This window comes from Oreochromis niloticus, linkage group LG13 (assembly GCF_001858045.2).
Source record: "Oreochromis niloticus isolate F11D_XX linkage group LG13, O_niloticus_UMD_NMBU, whole genome shotgun sequence".
Lineage (NCBI taxonomy): Eukaryota > Metazoa > Chordata > Actinopteri > Cichliformes > Cichlidae > Oreochromis > Oreochromis niloticus.
Genome location: NC_031978.2, coordinates 13,059,091 through 13,085,711, shown reverse-complemented (window position 1 = coordinate 13,085,711; position 26,621 = coordinate 13,059,091). Strand labels below are relative to the sequence as shown.

Sequence of the window (26,621 nt, the reverse complement as noted above, 5' to 3'; positions counted from 1 at the left end):
AGTATGTTTTAAAAAAACTGTCTGTGCGTCACTGTCGACCAGGGTTCGCTCATGATAATACTGCCGCTGTAAGGACGAGCTTTCACAATGGTTTTTCTTATCACGGTTCTCATTATGGAAAAAATGGACAAAGCTGTACACCACCAAATGGCACATTTTGATACACATTAATATTAAAAGTGACAACAGAAACCGAGCAGGAATAATTCTCATTTCATCTCATAAACACTGCAACAGCAAATGGCAATGAATTTTGCTATGAACTTTGCATCCTCCACTTCTCTGCATTGTGTGTTCTGCTGATTTTATTGCTGATAATACACAGCGAAGAATAAAGAAGGCAGAGGAAACAAATGCTCAGCGCTAGAGAACATTCGAAAGTGGGAAGGAGTGAAGGGACATTTGAGGAAACAGATGCTCACATATGACTGATGGCTCAATGGAGCCTGATTGTGTACACAGAGACAGAGCTGTATTGATGAATACAACCGAAAGCAAAGCTTATCAAGCACCAAACTCCAGATGTTGTTAAATGACTAATCAGTGATTTGCAGAATGTGCCTTACAGAGAACAGAAATATACCTTCAGCTCGGATTAATTGCCTTCACTCCAGGCAGTGTTCTCACCTGGGCATCTGTTCCTCATGCTATGTGATCTTGGCCTGCTGTGAAACAGACTGTTGTTCATGCTCCATGTGAAATCTCCCATCAACACGCCTATGAAAATTGAAGGGATGACTGAATAAAGAAAGATAGGCAAGGGAAAATAAAAATATAAAATAGGCATTAGAAAGAAACCTAAGACAAGGGATGAGAAAATATTTCAAACTGAATGAAATTCAAATCAGGCTGCTTTATGCAAGATTAGAGTGAGCAAAGCAAACCCAACATGACCATCTGTTACCAGTGCAGAGAATTTAGCTTTGTTGGGGTGTCTCCCTGTTTTTCTTGGATTACATATTAGGGCTTTTTCACTTTATAACCCTAAGTGTTTGATGATCGATGTGATCTTTTTCTCTGTGGGCGCCACATAGTGCTAAAATAATTACTCCATTTAGACAGTTAGTGAAAAAAATAAATAATTTCTGCGGTCTCTTTTCTTAAACAAAATTATTCGTTGATGATGTGTAGTAACACTACAATGCTAGTGAACAAATATTGAATTCTGCATATTAGCGAGACAATTCCCGAGCCTTTCTGCTTTGAAAAATACAAAAATGTTAAATTGCCTATGTGGACCGAATAAATAAAATCTATTATTTTGGACATGTTTTTATTGATCATGCTTTTACTGAACTGTCCACACATTATTATGAGTGAATAGTGGGTATCAATGCAATGGCTGTTCTTTTGTATTGCATTTTAGGCAGTCCTGTTTTTATTGTACATGTTCATAACACAGTGATGAGTAAACCACAATGACGATTTTTGGATTTCTCGATTTTAAGGCAGTATAAACTGTTTTGTTTTGTTGGTCAAAAAATAAAATAAAAACTAAAACTCAGTGTTTGCCACCATATTACTCAACAGCCCTGCTGGTAAGTGGGCAAACATTTACCTTGAATGAATAACGGAGGACCTTATATATAAGTTTATAATGACATTAATAGTTTTGTAAGCAATAATGAAACGACGATTTACCATACCGCCAAAAAGTTGTGGAATTACAAATAACAACAAAGACATAATGTTTCATGCAAAGTGCACTCGCCTTTGTCCACCACATGCACTCTTCCCCCATCCACCGTCTTTCTTTCTCTCTGAATGAGTGGTGGCAGTGCGCCAAAGTTGTCTTTGTGATAGCGGTCCCAGACTGTGTTGCTGTGGAAACTCATATGGTAACCTCAGAGAGACTTAAGATTCATTGCATCTATTCAACAACCTTGGCAGCACGAGCTCAATAACTTTCCTCACCTATCTGCAGGGTCATTTTATTTTGAATGCCCAAATGGTGTGCTGCTGCTGCAGTACTGCAGTGTAAAGCTTTTTACAAACTTTGTTTGCATTGAACCACAACGATGTTTTGTCCCTGTTAGTTGATGCTTCCCATTGCTTGTCTTTGAGAAACTGTTTACAGCACACTGCCTTTATCTTCTTATCCTCCACATGGGATTTGTACATTCATTCAGTGTATAAATGCATCAACCTGTCCAGGAGAGTTGATCCAATTCTGTTGACAACTTTGAGAGGTTTTTTTGCGAAATAGTGAGCTTATTTAAAAAAATCTAAATAAATAAATAAAAGGAAAGAAAATGTGAACTTGAGCATTTTGGTTCCAAGTGATAAAATCATTACGATAATGCCTTTTGACCTTGGATCTACTGTATTGTTATATGTTGGAGTTTTAGTAAACTACTGCTGCTTGTGGAGGGAAAAAATAGAACTATTATCTCTGAGCCTCCACCACAGGTTCTGCCTCATTCATGGATCCAAGGACTTCAGTTCAGAAGGAAATGAGATCAACCAACTGCAGAGATTGTTTTATCTAGTAGACCTGTCATACTATATAGCCACAGGTTCATTTCAGTCTGCTCTCCTGCCGCCTTAGGCAGCCAGACTCTGACTGGGTAATCCACCTGTTTTGATGCTGCGCTTAAAATAAAATAATCCCCAACTTCTGTGTTCATAAGCTTTAATAATGTCTGTTGTGCATATCTCTGAATTCTCTGTGAGCATATGGTCTTGCAATATGATTGATAATTGTTGTGTGCGCTGTGTGACATATTATAATGAGAATGCCTGTGCAGTCTGTACGAATGCAACCTCTCATGATGTGAAAGTGATGTACTTCAGAGGAATCGTTCCTTGTCCTCAGATAACACTGTCAAGATAATACTATTCACCTCGTGCATCTGGTGCAGCAAGAGTCACCCATCACAACAGGGACAGCAAGACCAAGAGGAGAAAAAGAAGAATAGGAGTGCTTTTAATGTCCTCAGCAGCACAGCTAGGAAGCTAGTAATTTTATTGTTTAATGTAAAGTTTATGTAGGTAATAATGTGCCCATTAAGAATGTCTGAAAAATAAGTTTAAGTTCATTGAGTGCAGAGGTTTAAATCTAGGTCAACCTCTAGATGAATAGCAATCATGTGTTAAAGTGTGATACCACTTTCTGCAGCCTATAGGTTGTATAATAATCCAAAAATGAGTGAACTGTGACTCATATTTAGAAAATTTGCTTCAAATGTTAAGATGATAGTTGCTGACAGCAATTTTCAAGCCATGTTTGTTAATTCCCACAGGGGTGCTTCATCACTCCAAAATGCATCCAGTCACTGAACTGTAAAACGGTTCAAAACACCTAGACCAAATAATGTTCTGTATTTATTTTTCTGTTTGTAAATTATTTTACAGTTACATGTAGGTAAGAATTCCAAGGTTCACTTGATAAACCTTGTTGTAAAAGACCGAATCACAGTTGCTGTTTCTATAAATGAACGGTGAACATTCCCCATCACGACAGCAAAACAGCTTTTTAAAAATTTCTTAAGACATTCAATAACATAGTTTAATGGACACCTCGCTGATGTGCTTACTATATAACCTTTTAATCAATGATTCTTTTATTTACTTGCTATTCTTAGGAATAGCCCATCTCATAAGTGGGCTTGCTGCATTTAAGAGTGGCTAAAAGAAATCTAAGAGGGCAGCATTGATTTACAAACCCAGTTTGAAATGTTTTTTGCTGAAAATGGTGCTTCAAAACATTCTGATTGCACCCTGAGTACCCTCCGTGATAGTCTTTGAAGTGCTTGAAGCCCTGTGCTGAAGCTCAGTATGTGCTTATATCCGGAGCTTTTGTTAGTCACTTCATACGTACTGAGTCCTGTGCCATCATTATTCAATGATTCACACTGTGCAGCCAAAACACTCACTCTTATCTGTTAAGAGGCTGCAGAGACACAGTCAGACAGCTCTGGGTGGGTGGATGGGTGGGGGACAGAGAAAGAGAGAAATAGAGAGGCTCTTGCTCCCTCTCTTTCTCTCTTGTGGAAACGACTTTCGTCTCTTCCTCGCAACATGAAGCCTGAGAGCATCCCGACTCCAAGAGCTTTAGATCCTGAATATTCACGCTGGTGGCATTTTACCATGTGTAGGCGGTTTGCAGAGATAGGAGGGAGAGTGTGTGAAGTATTGATCACTGTTGCTGTTGTCCTTGTTTGCTCTGTGGCTCAGAGTACCATCCAACTCTCAGAGAAAGGTAGTGAGACTGAGACAGGTTGCCACTGTAAAGTACAATTGCTCCAAAGGGATGAACTAAATGCATTTTGGATTAATTTAGAAAGATTTTCTAAATCAAGCCTGAACGCTGTACCAAATCTACTTAAAATCTACTTAAAAGCACAGTGAATGACATTGAGCATTTTGTTATTCTACAGACCCACTAGACATGACCAAAATTACTGCAACCATGTGCAATATACTTGCAATCTTGTTGCCTTTGAAATGGTTGCTTTGGAGACAGGGAGCAAGTCTGTAACCACTCGCAGTCAGTTGCTGTCTTCAAAGCGAATTTGTTGCATCAAAGCGGCGACATCTCGATGTAACATGGAATCAGTCCGCTATTAGTTTATGACCGAATGGGATCAAGATAGCAGTTACATGAAATATATTTGTCATAATAAAAAAATGAACTGTTTATAAATTTATTGTGATAAAATTGTGAAAATTGTAAATCTATTGCAGTTTGTTTGCATTCATAGTCCAGCCACAAGCTCCTAGACTTGACAGAAATAATGACATAGTTACTATTGTGTAGTTACTACACAAATAGTGATGTAGTGACAAGTAGTGACGTAGTTGCTATTTGCAGAGGAAACCCTGTAATTGCCCGGTGATTGAAAGTGGTCACCGAGAGGCTGTAGGTGTTCTGACTGTTCCAGTCTCTGAATGTTAAAAATAAATTCAATAAAGTCTCACAAGGGGGTTGCTGTTTTACTTTTACTCCCCCCCTCCCCTTACTTTCCATTTCTTTTACTTAAATTGTTCAAAATTGTCACATTGTTCAAACTCTTCTGCATGGCTGTTGATCATAATAGTGAACAATATATATTCTGAACACTAAAGTCTTTTTGTGGTAGAGCTTCCACCATTTCTATCAGTTTGCTTTACCTGCCTTTGATTTAGACATTCACATCCTTAAATTTCCAAATAACTAGTAGTCATGAAAGAGGAATACAAGTAGTGAAAGTTACTGATTGCAGCATTGACCATTTAATTAAAATAAAATATTATATTTCAGATTAGATTGTGGGGTATTGGACTGTGGACTCCTGTCGGGGAGAAGATTGGCATGCAATTGGTGTAACATTGCTATTTATACAAACTCGTGTGGTGTCCCAGACATTATTCATATGTGAGAAAAACTAAAATCCAACAACAAACAACAGAAATTCAAGCAGGATTGCCAGGAGCAGTTAAGGTAGAGCTTTTTTTAAGGTAAGATCTTGTTAATGTGTGAGAGATTAAAGATGTTTTTAGAACTGCATTTTAGTGCTACAGGTAATTCACATAGTACTGGGGGAGCAAGAGATTAACAAAACAGACAGAAATATGCATTTCACTCCCGTTTTTATTTTTATTTTCATTTCTAGGTGTCTCAGTCCAGACTAATCTGGTGGCTCTTTAGTATTTGCACGTGCTCTATCATTATCAGTTCGCTTGTAATCACTAATTTTGATCATTTTCATATTCAGAATTTTAGCCACGGGTCTTTATCATATAATTATGTATTCACAGCTGGCTGTCAAACAAAAAAACGTTAATATAGCTTGTACATAATCAAAAACAGTTTCTTTCTCACTTAATATGGCCAAGAAATCCATTTTCACCTAAACAAAACCCACATCTATATGAAATGCAGTTGGATTTATTCATATTGTGTTGACTTTCCCTCATGAGCTGAGCTGATAAGTCATACTGTATGTGTGTGTTATATAAAAGATGGAGAGGAAATTAAATTGAAGGAGATGAGCGATGAAGTCAGACCTGCAAGAACAACACAACCCTTCAGTGTAGCGCACAGTTATTGTCATGTCAAAACACCAAACACAAAGTTAGATTTGCTTGAATACAAAAAAAACACTGAAAATAAAATTACCGTAGAAACACCTGTACGAAACATAGCACTTTGGAGCTTTCATTTGCAGCATAGTTTTTGGGAAAAAGACAATAGCAGCAAAATATATTTAACTTAAGGTGCTCTGCATATCTATTGAGAAGGACAACTTCATCTTATAGGATATGCATATAATGACTGGTGTTTTCACTGCCTGCACCTGTGTGAATGGGTAAGTTAGAAGCAAAAAAGACAAAGGTTATAATCACAACAGTATAAAAGATGCATTTAACAGTAGCGTTTTAGCTTTTTTGATGCTTCAGAAGTGAACCATATTCATACAATGTAGCTTGCCATCACCAGTGTGTGAATGTGTGTGTGAATGGGTGGATGACTGGTTGTGTAAAGCGCTTTGGGGTCCTTAGGGACTAGTAAAGCGCTATACAAATACAGGCCATTTACCATTTACCATTTATTGGCCAGTTAGTGCTAATTACTGGGCTAAGATGATACTAGAATTCACCAAAACTGAACAAAGGTCTTGGACAGTCTGTACAACAAAACAAGCCATAATATTAAGCAGATAATCCACTGAAATAGACACATAGAGCACACACATAGTGAAGAGGTACAATTTAATGAGTAATGAATGTCATGACCTATAAATGTGAAAGCATTTTTCTACCATGCTGAAATCCTTCATTTTGATCCTGTAAAGTTGGATATTTTAACAGGAGTCTACGACGATTGGCTCAATGACTAGAAAATCAGCAGTTTTTGGTGCTTCTGACTTGATTGTTCAGCTTGGAAGTCTGCTGCTTGATTAAAATAAACTTTTTATTAAAATTAAGTCCATTATTTATTAAAATGAAAGATTCTTAATTAAAATCTAAAACATTATTGGTTCAAAAAACATGCAAGTTATGTACACTGCATGTCTTCCTGTTTGCAGTATTACTGCGATATAGTCACAATATAGGTTTGCAGTCGAGAGAGGTTTAAAAAAGTGGCAGCTTTTTAATGCAATCACACTATTCAGACATTTTACAAATAATGTCATTATTAAATAGTAGAGTTATGTCTTTGTTAAAGTGGACAAACCTTGAGAGAATCACTACAACTGAAAATTATGCTCGGCTTGTACCTGTTTGTGTGGACCAAATAAAATGTGTTGATTTCTACCTACATATTTTCCATGTGTATATTTTTACACTGAGGGAAGAGTTTAGGGAGGTAGCTTGGCATCCGATTGTGGTGACGTGTCAGCACTATGCTCTGCTCTGCTTTGCTCCCTTCTGGGTGTTCTTGGAAACATGTCTGCCTTGTGTTGCCCTGCCAGGCCCTCGAGACAACTCCCAGTGCATTTCGATCTTTGCCATGTGTGCAAATGTTTGTGTGTTTGCATGTGTGCCAGTGTGTGGCTGTACACCTGTTTTTGTCACTTCTTAGTACGGGTTTTGGGTCTTATTTTAATGTAATATTAATGCTGAAGACAATACAATGTATTTTACAGTACTGATATTATTTCTAATGTTTGTCTTTGTTCTGCCGAGTTCAAGTATGTGGTGGTTTGAGAACATAAATATAATGCAATGGATAATAATAATAAAAATTCACTGCTAGAACTCCAAAATTCAATATAAACTGCAGAATCCAATAAGTGAAGCTTACTGGTGCTTTTATGTGACAAATGACACACATCAGAGAGATTTGTCAAAGGAGAGGCAGAAATCTGACAGCTGTGATGGTTAGTCACTAACTCTCTCGCCTCACTCTCTGTCCCCTGGAGACGTGGCTGAACCACACAGAAACATGTTTGTATCTGTTGTACCTCTTTCTCTCTTGCTCACACACAACCTCCACTTACTAATACAAGTTCACGGAAAGTACTCACTCTCCCTTCTCTTCCACTGTCCCTGTCTTGTGCAGATGGAGGAAGTAATAGCACGCATGCAGGATGAGAAAAATGGCATCCCCATCAGAACAGTGAAAAGTTTTCTAACCAAGATTCCCAGTGTTTTTTCAGGTGAGTCTCTTCTCTTCTCTTCTCTTCTCTTCTCTTCTCTTCTCTTCTCTTCTCTTCTCGTCTCTTCTCTTTTCTTCTCTTCTCGTCTCTTCTCTTCTCTCATTTATTGACTGACAGTAATTTCAGAGTTGGGAGGGTAAGGGGGTGAGAGATCTTGTTGTGGTGATGGTGGTAGGCATATTTGGTACAGTATTACTATAATATAACTATTGCTTAAAAATATTTTCATTATAACTGGCTGTTTTTGTGATCTGAATGCACTGTTTGGTTTTGCCAGAAGTCTCAGAGGTTTTGTGCATACAACCAACAGTGACATGTGAAGAGATCTAAAAATGTTTTAACAGTGAGCAGCAGTAAATGAACACAGGCACATGAATTTAAATAGCTAACTTAAGCAAGAAACACCTGAAATATCAATAGATATTTCGGGCTTTAAAAAGAGCACTAGCAGTCATCACATGACAAGTCTTCCATACAGAGTGTGAAGCTGTATTGATTAATTTTTGACCTGGCCTATATAATTGCATAATTCTGTATAAAATATGCAAACAGCACAGCTAGCAAGCAGCTTTACCAGTTACATCTGCAGGAATGGAATAGAACTGCAACATATGGTCACAAGTTCTGTTGCTCTGCATGATTGCATACAACCTGATTTTCAATAAATTTGGGATAATGTGTGTGACAGGATAAAGGACCCACGCACACAGTGTTGCATGTTGTAAGGTATTTATTTACAGTGTATCTCACATCTCTGCGCAGCTTTCCAGCTGCATCCCTGCGCTCTGCAAACCACACACAGCTCCCCTGTCATGTCCTGGCATCCTACTAAAATAGGGAAGGCATGATTAGACAATGGTCATCAGCTGTTCTGGTCAGCCTCCTCTGATACCACACCTTGCAAGCGAGAGAGGAAGTCTGCCATGAATACGGACCACCTTGGACAAAAGGCTGGAGAGCCAGATACCACCGGGTGATCCAGGTGTTGGCATCCTTCTTGCGATGGAGTCACTGTAGCCGGGCGTGATCCAAACAGAGGGTAATAGCAAAGAGAGTCAACAGCTCACTGGATGGCCAGGCACTCTTTTTCCACTGTACTGTACCTGGCCTCCCGCTCTGACAGTTTCTTGCTGATGTATAGAACAGGGAGGTCAATCCCCCCTTATCTGCTGGGACATAGCTGCCCCAGCCCTCTGTTCGAGGCATCAGTCTGCAAAACAAAAGGGGGGGAAAAGTTAGGAGTGTAGAGCAAGAATTCTTTACCTGCAAGAATGCCGCCTGGCACTGCTCCAAATCTGGGACACCCTTTTGGGTGAGATCAGTCAAGGGGCCGGTCAGGTCTGTGAAGCTGGACACAAAACCGGTGGTGGTAACGTAGATAAACCAGCCCCAAGAACTGCCTCACCTTTTGGTCTTGAGATGCAGGCAGGATGCGATAGGAGTCGTTTTATCCATCTGTTGACACACCTGCCAGCCTCCCAAATGGTTCCCCAGATACTGTACCTCCCTCTGTCCAACCACACACTTCTTCTGGTTTGCCATGAACCCCGCCTGCCTCACGGACTCCAGTACCGTGGCCACAAGCTGCACATGCTCCGCCTAGGTGTCACTGTGGATGATGACATCATCTAAGTAGGAGCAGCATATGCACTGTGCGGATGCAGCACCTGGTCCATGAGGCACTGAAAGGTGGGTGAGGTTAAGAACAAATCGAGCAGAAGTGTCTCAAATTGGTACAAACCATATGGAGTGGAGAGGGCCGTTTTTTTCCTTGGACTCTGCAGACAAGGGAATCTGCCAGTAGCCCTTGTTTGAATCCAGTGTTGTGAAAAAAATGAGCATTGTTTAACCGGTCCAGGAGCTTGTCAACCTGTGGGATTGGGTAGGTATCAAACACTTCATTCACTTTGCGGTATCAACAAAGAACTGTATAGACCCATCTTTCTTCACCACAAGAACTCTGGGGCTACTCCACGCACTCTATCTTCTATTACTCCCAGTTATACCATTTCAGCAAATTCCCCCTGAACAATTTGCCTCTTATGTGCAGGTAACCTGCAGGGCTGTGAATGCACCGTCATGCCAGAGTGCGTTTCAAAATGGTGCTCTGTAAGAATGGTATGACTGGGCAGGGGGGAGAACACATCTTCAAACCACTGTTGCAATGCAGCAACATCTGCTCTCTTGGCCTGTGTGAAATGGTTATCACAATCGGGTAGGCAGGAATGGTGGATTTTGGCCCCTCAGTCCTCATCTCTGTATTTAACCAGGCTCAACAGAGAAGTGGTTTCTTGCACTTTGGGCATATTCTCTTTTGATAACCTCCCCAATGTGTATAGCTCAGCTTTTAGGTCTAGACCATATTGAATCTTAGCTGGGCTTGGACATTCATGCCAGTTTTCTTTAGGTTTTAAAGTTTTATTCAGCCACTCCACCAGCCCGTCAGTCTGAGGGTGGTAGGCGCTGGTCCAAACAGATTTAATGTCCAGTAATTCATACGGCTCTTTTAGTGTGCGAGACATGAACGATAGCATAGGTGAAAGGTTGGTCCTCTGGAGATCCCCTGGTGTAATCCCCAGGTATGAGGCCCAGTGGTCGGCTACCACCTGGCAGACATCTATGAAGCTGTTCCTCGCTGCTGCAGTCAAGCTGAGAGCTGCTGCCAGGGCTTTGCCAGAAAGCACTTGGAGCAACCTCAGTCCCCACTCCTCCTTTGGCCAGAAACATGCTTCTGCCGTGGCCTGAAAGACCTTGTCGAAGGTCTGTGGGTCAACTCCCTCCCCCATGCGGTGAAAGGACGTCACTGGAGCCGGTGCTGGTGAGGAACCAGCTCAAGCAACCAGAATCTCCAACACTTTTGTCTGGTGCCCAGACTGGTTCTGCAGCTGTTCCAGTCGACGGTGATGCACTGCTGCCTGCTCCCGATGCATCGCCAGCAGCTCGGCCGCCATCCAGGCCAGTGCCTCAACTGGTTGGGTCAATCATGATTCAGAAATGCCACTTCCTAGGACGCACACACATGCATGTTGCACATTGAAAGGTGTTTAATATGTTTTCTCTGCGCAGCTTTCCAGCTGCTTCCATCGGCTCTGCACAGCACACACTGCTCCCCCGTCAGGTCCTGCTGTCCTACTCAAATAAGGAAGGCATGATTAGATGGTGGTCATCAGCTGTTGTGGTCTGCCTTCCCTGACACCACACCCTAAACCCACTGCTCCACCCCTCCCCTACAGATAAGCCACAAACCACACCCCAGCACAATGTGTAAAATGTAAACAAAAACAGGATTAAATTATTTCCAAGTCAATGAAACAAAATAATATTATTTTGTCAATGATATGGCAACAAAAATAATATGTTAATAACATATTGAATATTGAAGCTAAGAAAGTGAATTTTTATGCTCAGTTTTAATGCTGAACAGGGGCAGATTTATCACCGTATCCCCTGATTCTTTTAGCCATATCCTGCAAGTGTCTCCACTGAACTACAGACTGTAGTTCTTATAGTTACTGCTAGAGTTTTTAATACAGTGATGCCTGAGGACAGAAGATCAAAGCAATTCAATACTGGTTTTTGGCCTTGTCCCTTACAGGGATGTCTGTGGACTTTCTGATGGGATAATAAAATGAAATCCTCAAAGTGTTTCTTTACATTGAAAAATGCAGTCCTTGTATTGTTGAACTATTTGCCCATGCAGGCTTTCATAGAAGGGTGAAAAGGTAAATCGATTGCATTTATATAGCATCACAGACAATTCAAAGTGTTTTATATTGCAAGCCAAAAATTCCCCCCTTGATGTACCCATCCACACAGCACTTTTTCTATCACACACTCACACAACAATGATACATAAAGAAAGTTGGACCTAAAAATAATTTTTTCTGTTTTTACTGGCATTTTTCACACATTTCCCCCCCATTTTTTTCTGTGTTGTGCATGATACCTACTCCAATAGATTGCTCGACTATTTCATATCAAGATGCTGGATATGTCTGTGATACAAGATGTCTATGTAGGTGTGTGTGTGTTTGTGTTTTCAGTGTGTTTTTGCTGTATTCTCTGAAAGGTGGTGTTGTGTTTATATCTTTAAGTGAGCAACAGAGCCATGGCTTACAAAATGTTTGGCTGCTGGTGAAAATGTTTCTATAGATGCTGAGAAATGTCATATCACAGAGGTCAATAAACACTTCATATTTCTGTTTTTTTTCTCTAAGGGATGTTATGGCATGAACCATTTACAGTTCATTCAAAAGCCTGAGAATATTTGTTGTCCTTTATTTATCCTTTAAGTATCAGCTTTATATTGATTTTATGATTTTATTTTGTGTAGAAGATATTTGCCTTCAGTGTACACTGTAAAATTATTTTTACAGCTTTTAATAATAATAATAATAATAATAATTATGGTAATACTAAGTTCATGCTTTTCATACTGTATATAAATTAATATAGATTTTCTTTCTATTATGTATAAGCATTAATTGTCAGCTGTTAATGCAACTGTGTGCTGTAGTATTTAAACAATACTATATATATAATTTATTTTAAGAATAACATGGTGATTGACAATAGACAACTTTAGTTTTTGCTGTTTTTTCATGTTATTGTCTTATTCTGAGGCATGCATACATTTGTACCTACACACACACACACACACACACACACACACACACACACACACACACACACACACACACACACACACACACACAGAAGAGCACAGACCAATCTATGGTCATGATATTAATTAATTCAGAGAACAGCCTTGTCAGAGGATTATCTTACACATCGCATTTAAGCTCTCTCTTTGAAAGTGGGTCAAATTTGGTAGTGTGAAAATGAGGTTGTATTAATGATGTGAATCCATGGAAAATCTCATCTGGTTATGGGGCTCCAAAAAGCAAAGGGGTGCAAGACAAAATGAAGACAGACAGAGAGGGAGCTTGATGGACAGAGAGACAGCCACGGGGCTCGACTGTCTCCCTGCATGAATTCCCTCATGTCTCCATTTCACACCTTTTTTCCCTGCCGTCTGTGGCTTTCGTCTCCACACACACACCTTCACCTGTCAGTATGACAGACAGTAATAATAGCTTGCAAAATATATATTTAGCCAAAGTGCCAAAGTCACATGGTGCGCTGTGGTGTGAAAATGCCCGGGGACGGAGGATGCTGTTCTAAGATTTGAATGTGATTCATTTTCAGATGGAGAAGAGGCTAAATAGCATCCATCATGTAAAAAGTTTGATGTCCATTCCAGCAAAATGGCAAAAGAAATACACAAATCATCTGCAAACCAGGAGCATTACTCAGATGTTTCAGTTGTTGATGATAGAATAGTCTGTTTAAAACAGGCACACAGCATCTTCCTCTGACTTATTCTCAGGTTTTTGCTTTTGTGCTCTCGTTTACACCCTCTTTCACTGTTTAGACAATATTCTGATCTGTTCTCATTGCAGATCCTGCCACGCATGTCACAATCAGTATAAGACACTTCATGTCAGATAGATTATTTTAATATACTACAAAATATAGGCGTCATTATCCAATTGTATCTCTCTGGTCATTTATGTTTATGGACGTCACACAAAAAGAGCCAGCTTGGAGAGGTACACAGAAAAAAAATGGTAATGGATCACCTTTTACCCACCTACATGGTGCAAGGTGAGAGGAATTGGTATGCACTGTGATGATGAGGAGGGTTGACTAGGGTTAATTGTTTTCCGTTTCATTTGCATCTCCTGCAAAATGTGTTCCAGCACAGCGTGAGCATATTCGATATGTAAGTGAGTCATATGTATATGCTTTTTTCTATTTTAGGTTCTGAAATTGTACAGTGGATGATGAAGAATCTGGACATTGAAGATCAAGGTAAAAGCCAAACACTGAAATGCTTATTATTGGTGTATGTGTTCTGAAACAGGTGACACCGAAGTTGCCCTTTTGACATCAGGGTCAGCAAATAGATCGGCAGTAGTGGACAGCTTGTGAAAGCAATTTATCACATGCTTTCCACAATTTGTGCCAATATTAACGCTGACCTATTGTGCTTTATATATAGACACTGTAACATTGTATTATTGGAAGACATTGCATGTATGTAACCTCAAGTAACCCCAATAATCCGGCACTCAGTTTCACAAAGCTGTTTCTGCTCTTTGCTCTGTATGATATCCCTAATGTGAACACACACAGACGTGCTGTTCATATATTTTCTTTGTAAAGCAGAGCCAATCAGAAGAAAGCAAGCTTAAAGGAAGAAAGAAAGGATTTAGCCACTGGATGAACTGAGAGGTTTTGCAAATACACTGAATTAAAAGACAAGATTAAAATATTGTTACTAACAAAATTGTGGCATATTTTTTACTGGAGCCACTTTACTAAAGTCTAAATAAATACAGCCACTAATGCACTTCCATTTTCATTTCCCAAACATCAGTTTTCTCAAATGGCCCAATTAATACTAAAAATACTAAATTTCAGGATGGCATCATTACAGCTGTTTATACCATTCCTCGTGTTTGTTGGTGGCATCAATGAGAGGAGAATTGCTGGTTAGATACTGAATAACTTGAATACAGATGTGTTGTCACTTAGCTCTAAAATAAGGAGTAACACTTCACTTACTTGCCGTTTTGAAACTATGTACCATATCATATTACAGTAGGTAAAAGTCAGTTTTATTTCTTTTTTAATCCAGTCTTTTTGTGTCCTTCAGCTGGTTTGATTACTCAGATTTTAGCGCAGTATGAAAATGTAGAACTGGACTGCCTTGAGAGAGCTGCCGAATCATTAGTTGAGCCTCTCATTCCACATAATATGACTCAAAAGTGGGAAGGGTGAACTGTGACAAATATGGGAAGTTAAAACCAAGTGTTTCTTTTGAGAGTTTCTTGTGTATCTGATCGTGTCTGTGCAATGTAGGTGTTTTTACTTGGATATTGGACTGGTTATGTGCGTGGGTGTGCATTTTAGTCTACTCTAGTGGTTGCCTCAGTATTGTACAATCAGTTCATACAGTAATTGTGACTCATCAACTCACAGTTCCTCTGTGTGTATGTAAGGATCTACCTGTTTTATGAGCTGTACATCTTGATATCATAAAGGTTGTTATGCATGTATTTAAACTGGTGTGTGGGTGGTGGGGCGACGGTTGAAACAGCATATTTATGATTTCATGTGCACAATGTTAATGGTGGTGAAAAGCTAGATTGCAGAGTTTTGAGACAAGTGGACAGATTGTCCTTGTGTGATTTTTTTTTTTCATTTTCGTTTTAATTATGCCGAGGAAAATACCAGTCTCTGAATTTTTATATTTGCTCAAAAAAGATTACGACTGCGTTATTATTTCTGCATTTGCATCTAAGGCATCTGTAATATGCTTAAGAATGCTTAATGCAATGCATTGGAACAAATATCCACTTCTATTGGATTGTCACTAAAATCTGGCAATAGTTTTTATGTCATTACATCTACAATACCCAAAATACTTTGTTGTGAGATTCATTTTGATGAAATTTATCCAAAACTGGGTTTTTATTTATTTATTTTTAACAAGGAAGAGTCTAAAAACACGTGTCGACAGATGTTTTTTGTCCTCTAGGACAACTTTTTTTTAATCTACCCATTTTGCTTTTTGCAGCACAGGTGCTGTTATTTGCCCTGTGGTAAACACAGTGTTGTGTATAACTAAATGACTTTAGCACAGAGCAACTCCTTGTGGGGCTGACAAACAGCAAAGTGAAATGCAATTAATTTGGCTCACAGCATGATAGCAGCAAGTTTATTATGTAAAAGCAGAAGAGCTTGTATCAAAGTTGACTGAGGCTGTAGAGCTCTTTTGCTAAATGAACGCCACAGATAATATACTGCTGCAGCCCAGAAGAACTCATTATCATCCTATTTGGCCGTGTCTATAGTCTCCAGTCTTATTTTGATTCAATTTTGCATTGGATTAGATAAGAGAAACCCTTGCCTCAAAAGTTCTTGACAAAAGTTTTTGATGTCTTTGCATATTTTAGCATAAGGCATATCACCAGAAGCTCCTTACAATAGCACAGTGATTATACTTTGCATCATCATTCGCTGATTTTTAGAAAACTATTGATTTGTTTAGCATATGAACTGCTGGCAGTAATTGCTTACCACGTTTGTCATATTCTGCAGTTCTGCTCATGAAGGGGACTGGACGCATAAGGAAAAAAATGTGAACGAGGCGCCACTGGCTGACATGATCAGCAACCTTAACATTTTGTAGGTCAATCATTTTCTGAAAGCAGACTAAAGGCAGAAAGATCTTAGAGCAAGCACCAGCTAAACATGGTTATAGTCCCCGGAGAGGATACAAAACATCTGCTGATGCCTATGGGTCAAAAGACTTGAGGCAGTGCTTGACTGCAATGGATTTTCCACACTATATTAAATTTATAGCAAAGGGTTTTTAATGCTTTGACCCACTTTGATTACAGGTTCAAAAGTAATCCACTTGCTTGCTGGCTGTACATCTGTGGTAAAAGAGAAAACACAAACAGCCAGCAGCAAATTCAGTATAAGTGAAATTCACTAAAATGTCATTTAAAACACCCAAAACACCTCTGAAACAGACCTGGGCAGGCAGGGCCTCCTTGAATCCCACTTGTTCATGATGAGGGTCTGGTCAGGGAGGGTGGAGGTGGTTTCACACTTTGGGCTATTTCTTGCTATAAAGTGGCAACAATGCTTCGGTGGATTGTACATATTAAAGTAACAACATGTAAATACCAGGGCCCAATGTTTTTCAGCAGAACTATGTACTGGAATGAAATGATCAATGTTACACATGTCACCTGTCAGTGGTTTCAGTATTGTGGCTGATCAGTGCATGGTTTTAAAAATTAGGTTTTGTTATAGCCAACAGCTCACGGAGATGAAACCAACATTGTTTGTTTTGTTCAAAATTGCCCACAGCATAATGGGAACCCTGCTGGGAAAATCTCAAAATAAATTCATCCCAAAGGGGGGAAGAAAATCAAGTGAGAGTATTTATGAAACTACATATTCTCTGTTGGTACTATTGATACACTCTGTGCTATGACTTCACTTTGCTATATTATCCTTTTGATTAGGTCATAAGGGTCGCAAAAATGTAAGCAGCTCCAGTGAGTGTGGTCTGCTGCTCTTCTGACCTCTGACCTGCTTATGAATGAATCATTAATGGAATTAAACAGGCCTTGAGTGTGGTCAAATAAAAGAGACTTGTGTTGTAGCTGAAATGAATTCTATAAAGCTTTTAAATATACATAAGGTCTATAAACTGTAGATTAATTATCCAAAACATTAAAATGAAAATAAAAAACACATATAAATACAATGACAAACAATTGATCACAATATACACTGTATAAATTAATCTTGTTTAGTAGGTCACTGTGGGGATAATCTAACCATATAACCATATAAATACACAAATCACAGTCACCAGACCGCAACAGAGCATCAAGACAAATCAGTCAAGTTGTCAGGGAGTGTGCACTTGCGTGTTATTAAAGGTGTGAATTACATATGAAGGAGCATCTAATCTGCTCAGTGGAACAGGGAGCAGTAAAGTGACCTCTGAGGGAGGACATGTGGCTCATCAGAACAGCAGGAAGAGGGTGCCTAAGGTTCTGATTAAAGATCCTGGTCTTCTCTGTCAACCTTCTTCAAACCTCCTTCTCATCAGACTCAAGAGTCACTCCTGCAGTAGCGCACTAGAGACAAGTTTTGCAGCCTACTGAGATCACCCATTTGCACACTTCTGTGCTGACATACACATGAATACAGTTTATACCTTTACTAATCCTTGTTTTAGTTCAGTTGTGCATGAATCCATGGAGTGCTCCTACTTGAATGATTGAAAGTGTGTATTTAATTGACATAAAATACATATTTACTTCACTTGAAATTGACTTTATGTAAAAGCACTTTGGTGTGCTAGTCTTTTAGTTCACTGCTGAGCCTCCTGACACTATGTATTTAAGCACATTTGAGTAACTTTAAAAAGAAATTCTGTATTCAGATCTTAGACTTTTATAATCTTTGTTTTTCCTATGAAATATTAAATAGTTTTAACTCGTTAAATGAAGCCATATAAGAGCTTTTTCTGAGAATTATTTATTTTCCTTACACAATTTCTAAGAGAGACACTGTTTCACTTCAGCAGCTCATACTGTATAGTGCAAACCATAATAGTCAAACTTAAGCCACAAATACAAAATCTCTGTGTTTGTCTTTAGATAAAGCTCAGGTGGAAAAGTACTCCCACACTCCACATGGCAGGGCTCCAAACTAGCGGGGTTTTGGCACATAACCGGTAATATGATGAAATCAAAGGGTGTTTCCTCTCTGGACTGTAAGGCTGGCCGTTTTTGACAGTTTGACTAATTCTAATCCAAGGTTTAGTCACCTATAAAGCTTATGTTATGTTAAAAGGAAGCCAGAAGCTCCCTTGCTGCCATGACTTAACTTTATACAGTAGAATCTTTTCAGAAAAACTAGAAATAAATAAGATTGGTTATGTTTTAATGCATGAAAAACCTTCATTTGATTGAACTGACATTTTCAGATTTATTCTTTTTTCCCTAATAACACTGCACACTGTTTGCAAAAGCTTAGATGAAATAAATCTGTGCACTGCACACATATGTTGTGTGCATTTGCTCCTTTGTGTGGATTTTTCAACAGACTCAAATGAAAACAAATTACCTCAGTTGCTGAAATATAAGAGACATCAAGCTCTAATTGCATGTCCACGATGTCATTTTTCATGCTGTGCTGACCTTATTGCCATCTGACATTCATCCTGTTTTAGATAAATACCCAAACAAACATTCTGTAAAAAGGTTAAGTAAAGAAATTCAAGAATAACTTGATTTTTCCATGTAGTAAATGTTAATTCCGCTATTATGTTAAATAGATCACTTTCTCCTTTAGAGTTTATATATAGCTGATACAGAGGGAGGGATTTGTTTATAAGTAAACAGGTTTAAATAACTTATGAGTCATAATTTATTAATAAATGGAGCCCAGTCGCACACAAACACATGCATACACATAAACATCCTGACCTCTGAAAGCGGTGACAGCCACCTCAGTGACAAAGAAAAAGCCAATCTATATTTATCGCTCACTCACAAACACCCAGTGTGTGTGTTAGAGTGAGAGAGCAGACATGTGCATATTTTATGGACGCATACAGTAAGCTCCTGCTGTAGCGTTCGTAGCTCTGGCAATTTAGACAATGTGAAGCATTTCTATCTTTTCATCTCTCAGTTTATTCATGTGTTAGGACAGCTTACTTGGCAGAAACAGTCAAGGGCAACACTGTATGAAAAAACTATTCATAATGAACTAAATACGGCAGTATCAAAAGAAAGCCATCAGCCCAAAACACAAACTGTGACTGATAGATGTCGACACCGCGAAGGACTTACAGGTTTAGAACAGCAGGGAGGAACTGATGGCAGATGATACACACTTGATGTTGATTACATGTTTTCATTATCTGATGGCTTTAAATCAGGGACAGTCAACCATGTGCTGTGAAGTGCCAGAGGTAAGCAGGTTTTCACTCCAGCTAAGCACAACATTGATTTGACTGATGAGTTACACTTCTCAAGCTTAAGGTGGGCTAATCAGTGAGACCTCCTGCAGAGCTGTTTGGATGCAATGGAGGTCTTTCTATCTCTGTGTGATAGCAGTGCAGAGTCTATTAAAGCAACTGCTCCTAGTTTAGCTCTTTATGCTCATTTTAGCAATATTGTGAAGGATGAATTTGCACCTTGGGATGAACGGTGAATAAAGTTAATAAGCTGGGGATACAAAGAAAAAGAAAAACACATGCTGGGCCAATATCTGTGATGAGGAGGTATTGATTGCAGAGTAATCAGAGAATCTTCTTTTTAATGAATAACTGAGATCTCCAAGCAGGTTTGCCTTTAATGCCTCTGTATAATTAATTAAATAAAGCAAATAAATTAGAATTTAAATTAAAGCAAGCGTTTGACATTTTTAAAAATGTGTTTTTCTAGCATGCATTTAAAACTGAAATGGAAGGCCAAAACCAGCACCAGCAGCTGGATAGCTTAGTTTAGTGAAAGCACACTACATAGAGACACAGTAGAGCTAGCCCATCCTTGTCCAATGTTAAGCTCAACCAGCAGTGTATTTAAAACTCAGAAAGTACATTTACTATCATGTACCATTCTGATCAGTCTTTGCACAAAATGTGCAAATAACGTATATGTTAATTTTTTATGATTTGAACAATCAAAAAAAGATCAAGCTGTTTTTTAATTTCACGCTTCTATTTGGCTGTTGTGTGATTGTCATCCTATCGTCTACCCAAAGGAAAGAAAATGATATCTTGTTTCCTTCACAGAAATAAAATCTTAACAGTCATCTCAACAGTGTTGCGAAGCTTGCTATGATGCTCTTTGTTTAGAAACACAATCTCATTACTGCAACAGTTTCTTGGCAAAAACATGCTGCTACAAGTGTGAATGTTTTATGTGCATGAAAGCACATTAACATGTGCTGGTTTCTGGTACTACTGGGAAAAAAACAGGAAAAAAGGAGCGCATCAAGCTGTAAATAGTCTTTTTATCTGTGTTTTCTCCCAGTGGAGGCTCTTCATCTGGGAACTCTGATGGCTGCACATGGTTACTTCTTCCCCATCTCAGACCACGTCCTCACTCTCAAAGACGATGGCACTTTCTATAGGTTTCAGGTAAGAATATTTAATTCCTTATTATATTGAATGATTTTATTTTTATTATACATCTAACCGACTCTGTCAGCATTGCTTAATCAAGGGAATATTTAATCCTATTTTTTTAATATTTAATATTTTAAGTTTGCTAGAGTCAAGGACTTTTAGAGTCAATAGATTATTCTATTCTTTCTTTTCATCCACTTTTTGATTAGGGCCATCAAATACTGTTAACATAAGGTGTTGCAATTCATTAATGAATTAAAAATGAGGAAACTGGACAAAAGAAGTGGCAGGGTGGAAAAATATTCACTGCAGATGAAAAGTATTTGAAAGTAATCATGTTCGTCTTTAAGAAATAGGGGGAAAAAATCCAACAAAGACCGGGCACAGAACCTGAAAGATGCATGTGACCCATCAGCTGAAATGGCTCCAGTGGAAGTGTGGCTGTCAAGAAGCAATCTTAAGGAAAGGAGACAGAGAAAAAGATGGATGCATGCCAAATTACACAAGAACTTGACTGAAAATCACTGTCTCATAGTCTCATAGAGCGATGAATCCTAATTTGCATTTCAGACAGTGGTGTTGGAGATCTTGTTAAAATTGATGGAATTACGAACGCAGAAAAGTACTTTCAGATTTTATCCGTCTGGAAAATGTCTAACAAGCTTTGACTTTGACTATGACTTTGTTATTTAGCATGACAGTGATCCTAAATACACAGTCCCAATAGAGGAAAAGCATATCTGGATAAAAAACACACACAGTTGAACACTATCAGTCATGGATTGGCCTCTTCATAGCCCGGACCGCAACATGGGATCATCTTCACAGAGAACATCACAAAAGGAAGACAATATCCAAAGAGCTTTGAATATCCTTCAAGAAGTCTGGAAAACATTTCCTGAAGACTACTCAAAAACATTACAAGAGTGCTTGCCTATAAGAGTTCAAGCTATTTTAAAGAATAAATGTGGCCATACCAAATACTGAATTTAAGCTCATCAGAACTGTACAAAAATATTTTTTCTTGCGATAATGTATTTCCATGTATGTTTTCTCATTTTGCTAAACCACTGCACTCGTTTTCCTAGAAGAATATAAAGAAATGAGGGGTGGCTAAGACCCTTGCACAGTGCTATGCGCAGATCATTTTAATAAAAAGTCATGTTAAATGATAACAAAAAATGGACAAAGTTATTTATTTCAAATCATTTATTAGAGTTGAAATAAAATGTACATTCCCATATAAAACATATGAAGTAAGTAAACCAGGAGGTCCTGAACACAATTCATACTAGTTCATGAATGGGGAGGGGAGCACACCATTCATGAACTAGTACTCCAAACATCAATACACAGACTGACAGTTTTAGTGATTTTCCACCAAGTGAGTTCCCCCAAGTGTGCTGCACAGCAACTAACAAGAGTAAATCAATGCCTAAGGCTGTTTGTGTTAGTACCCTTTACTTTGCCTTTTGTATGTAATCACTTTTCATCTGGTGCCAGTCCATACAATGCTGCCCAAGGAGGGCGAGCTCTCATGCTGGTGTCTGCTCTAAGCACTCTCTGAAAGAAGCTTATGTGCTTTAGACATTATGCCAAACCCATTATACAACAAAATATTTTATTGTGACAGATGCAGGGCTGGGACCACATGCCCACCCAAAGTAACATAGCAGTACACTTTGATTTGAAACACCATGTGGTTAGTTGTACATTATCAAAGATGTAAGGTCTTTTTTTTTAAGTTTTGTTTTTTAATGACTAATTTTTCCCTTCAGACTCCGTACTTTTGGCCATCAAACTGCTGGGAACCAGAAAACACAGACTATGGTGAGAGCCGTTCTGTTGTAGTCATATTTGAACTTCCACTGTGTATGTGCGTGTTTGTGTGTGTACAGAGAAGACTAATGAGACAGACTGTTTGTATATCGCATAAACTGTAGCTGACATGTTATTAATGCTGATTTTTACAGAGGTTAAAAAGATGAAACGCAAGTGATGCAACTGTGTCTCCATGTTAGATATGATAACAACGATCAGATTTAGTTTTTACTCAAATGCCTGGCCAACAGTTAGAATCAGGTATAATGTAATGCTTTCTATTTTACACATTTATTTTTTTTTCAGTGTTTTCCAACTAAAGTTAATTGTGTCTACCTCAGTCATACTCTGACTGAGGCAGTCTGATTACTGTGAAGGAAAACAGGAATGCCTTGATATGCATGCACCTGTTGTGCACAGTTGGCTGAGCATTTTAATGGTGATACAGGGATGAGCTTTTCATTGTTACAGCCAAGCAGAGTGGAGATAAAGCTTTCATAATGCCAAAAATGGGTTGCTGCTGAATAGCTGCATCCTTGCAGGTCTTTCATTTGTTGTTTGAATTGTAGAAGGGGAAAGGGGCTAATGCTCACAGTGGGAATAATCCTGGGAGTGTTAGAGGAAGTTAGTGTCTCAGATGCAGCAACTGATTCACTTGAATGATGCCCCTTAATGAAAACACTCTAATGGCATAATGAAGCTTGCACATTATGGTCAGTTAACAAAGAGATGAAGGGATGATGATAGTACAGGAAGACATCAAAAGTCAGGCGTGCACACACCTTCAAACACACAAGCACCAGCAGTTGCAGACACACACACACACACACACACACACACACACACACACACACACACACACACACACACACACACACACACACATCATACACAGTAAATGACCTTTGTGATTTGCAGTCCTGTCTAAATGTGCAGTTGAGAGGATTAACTGAATCAACGCAGGGCCACTTAAGGCTGTTAAAACGAAGCTGAGATCCTGTTCTCCCTTTATTACCATTCTCTTTGTCTCTCTCAGCTGTTTACCTCTGCAAAAGAACAATGCAAAATAAAGCACGTCTGGAGCTTGCAGACTATGAAGCGGTAAGTGAAGAAGGTCTTTTGGTGTCAGCACTCCTTTCTATCTGTGCTCTTCCTGTATTAGCACTGCTTTCTTACCTTTTGGTTCATACTGACAGTAACAGCATTTGTTTTTCCATGTATCACTGTATAATTTGCAACTCTCTTTCAACAAAGCTATTAAATGAACCACTGGTTTAGCCATTATCTGCGTCTTTTTCTTTTATATCAGAGCAGGAGTGATTAAAGATGGTATCCAGTTGTGCACTGTACACAGCATGCGCGATAAACATAATCAGCCTGGATTCCTACAAAGCTTTATTTTCCTGCTTCTTCTTTGTTTTACTTACAGGAGAGCTTAGCAAGGCTACAGAGAGCTTTCGCCAGGAAATGGGAGTTCATTTTTATGCAAGCAGAAGCACAAGCAAAGTAGGTTTCTATAAGAACCACACACGAATTCAGCCATTATAAGTGAGTTCTCTTACAGCCTCGTTATGTCATGATTAAACGTCCCTGTAATTACCAGCGCACAACTTCACAGATGGATTGCACATTAAACATGTGATGGAGTAAATGGCTCATAAATGTTTTAGATTAATCTACACACTCTGTCAGAACTGTTCCCTGAATTCTATCTTTTTTTTCCCCAGAGTGGACAAGAAAAGAGACAAAATTGAGAGAAAAATTCTCGACAGTCAGGAAAGAGCATTCTGGGACGTGCACAGACCAGTGGTGAGTAAAATTACTGATGGTATTGTCATAATCGCCTCTGCTCTTACTAATAGCATTGTTTTGCTGACTTTACTAGCATCATCCTACTAGTTCTTGTAAAAGTGAATAGTGCTGAAATAATTATTTCACACTGACCACACTCCAAGTGACCGATTACACAGGAATGGTACATTTAGTTTTAGTGAGTTACGTATTGTCTTTTCTATAGATATCACATAACACTGTGATTAATAAATTGTTTTAGAAATGTTATGCAGTGTAAACACTTAATAGATGACAGAATTTATATATGAGCTTTACATGGTTCCTGTAACATTTAAAGAGTGTAAATAGCTGAACGCTCTGCAAATACCCCGGCGTGTATTTGCCTTGGCCATACACATGAAATGCCACATCAATAACTGTCACAACACATCAGCTTCACCGCTGCTCTTTACCTTGTTCCTACACACTTGCTTAGCATTAGCATTTAGTTTCCCCTTGAGGTTTAAGGGTCTCCTCTGCTGTATTCCTGAAAGCCACTGCTCCACGGTTAATTGGGAAATAACAAGTTCAATTTAAGCGTCCTCGGAGCAACATAATCAATATTAATTCAAATTTCACAGTGACACCATCAAGCTCTGTTCTTCTGGAAGAGACCTAGATTAGACCACTTGCTCAATCAGCCAGTATTTGCACTCTAAGATTCTAATTTCCTGCTGGTTTCCATGTTTTCATGAATTGGCACATTCCATGTTTAGTTAACCAGCATCTGACACATTGTCCTGGAGACTTCCAGCAAATCCAGCTCATTCTCACTTCCAACTTGTCACATACTGATGCTTGGTCAGGACCCGCAGGCGTCACATTTTAACGCACATGGTATCCTTTAGCATCATTTTCAAAGTGCGGGGTACTTGGTGAGATTTTAAGATGCCCTGTCTGAGTTAGATGACATGAGACTGCAGGCAAACGTCCTCTGTTGGTGTTGTCTCTATTGTGGACTATGTAACCTTGGCAAAGAAAAGAAGCTTGCTGCAGATGTGAAAGATTTGTAATGGGAACTGGGGAGAACTTGTTGTCTAAGCGTATTTGAAAAATGACAAAGTACTGAGCAAAAGTTTTAGGCAGGTGAGAAAAAATGCTGTAAACAAAGAATGCTTTCAAAAATGGAAGTGTTAATCACTTATTTTAATCATCATGAACAAAAGAGAAATGTAAATCAAATCAATATTTGGTGTGGCCACCCTTTGCCTTCAAAACAGTTCTTCACTCAGTTTTTGAAAGAACTCGGCTGGCAGGTTGTTCCAAAATTTTCGGAGAACTAACCACAGATTTTCTGTGGATGTAGGCTTCCTCACATCCTTCTGTCTCTTCATGTAATCCCAGACACACTTGATGATGTTGAGATCAGGGCTCTGTGGGGGGCCATACCATCACTTCCACCGCTTCTTTTTCCTCTTTATGCTGAAGATAGCTGGCTGTAGTTTGGGGTCGTTGTCCTGCTGCAGGACACATTTGGGGCCAATAAACAATCATTTATATTTTTGAAAGCGTTCTTTGTTCCACGCCTGCCTAAAACTTTTGCACAGTACCGACACCTGTACTAACTGTGGCATCTTGCTAGAGTACACTGTGGTATAGAGTACATAACTGTGTTCTAAGAGTCTAAGCTCAAGGAGGAGTATAATCAGCTAAAATTGTAATCACAAGCTGGATTTCTCGTGATTTTCTGATTTTCTCCTCATTTTTTTCACAGCCTGGATGTGTCAATACAACAGAAGTTGACATAAAGAAGTCCTCAAGAATGAAAAATCCCCACAAAACTAGAAAGGTACTTAAGAGCTTTCTACTCTTAAATGATTATTATGTTACATATTTGTATGTATATATTACAAGTATGAATGCAAACAGTTTCGTATTTCCATGCTTTGCTTGTTTGCAGCATTAAGGCTACTTATATTGATGCTTATGTTTTTATTTTATTAGTCTGTGTATGGGCTGCAGAATGATATCCGTACCCACAGCCCAACCCACACCCCAGCTCCAGAGGCCAAGCAGCCTACAGAAGAAGAACTGCAGGAACAGGTTAGACCTACAGGTGGCAGTAGAGGATTTGTGATTTTTGTCAATGATAGTACTTAAATTGGCCTTGGTATTTTACCACAGCTGTCTTATTTCTGTATCCAGTT

The 26,621-nt window shown here is 38.9% G+C and overlaps 1 protein-coding gene across 4 annotated transcripts in view; it reads left to right on the top strand.

The window, feature by feature from the left end:
- rgs7a (regulator of G protein signaling 7a) overlaps positions 1-26,621 on the top strand; it is a 51,354-nt gene that overhangs the window by 17,905 nt on the left and 6,828 nt on the right. For all 4 annotated transcript variants that reach the window (XM_005474271.4, XM_005474270.4, XM_019367113.2 and 1 more), the window contains exons 3-11: positions 7,988-8,084; positions 13,908-13,958; positions 20,726-20,832; positions 22,599-22,650; positions 23,678-23,742; positions 24,071-24,147; positions 24,369-24,450; positions 26,189-26,263; positions 26,419-26,517. In XM_005474271.4, the coding sequence (XP_005474328.1) occupies positions 7,988-8,084; positions 13,908-13,958; positions 20,726-20,832; positions 22,599-22,650; positions 23,678-23,742; positions 24,071-24,147; positions 24,369-24,450; positions 26,189-26,263; positions 26,419-26,517 (705 nt within the window). The remainder of the gene's footprint in view (positions 1-7,987; positions 8,085-13,907; positions 13,959-20,725; positions 20,833-22,598; positions 22,651-23,677; positions 23,743-24,070; positions 24,148-24,368; positions 24,451-26,188; positions 26,264-26,418; positions 26,518-26,621) is intronic.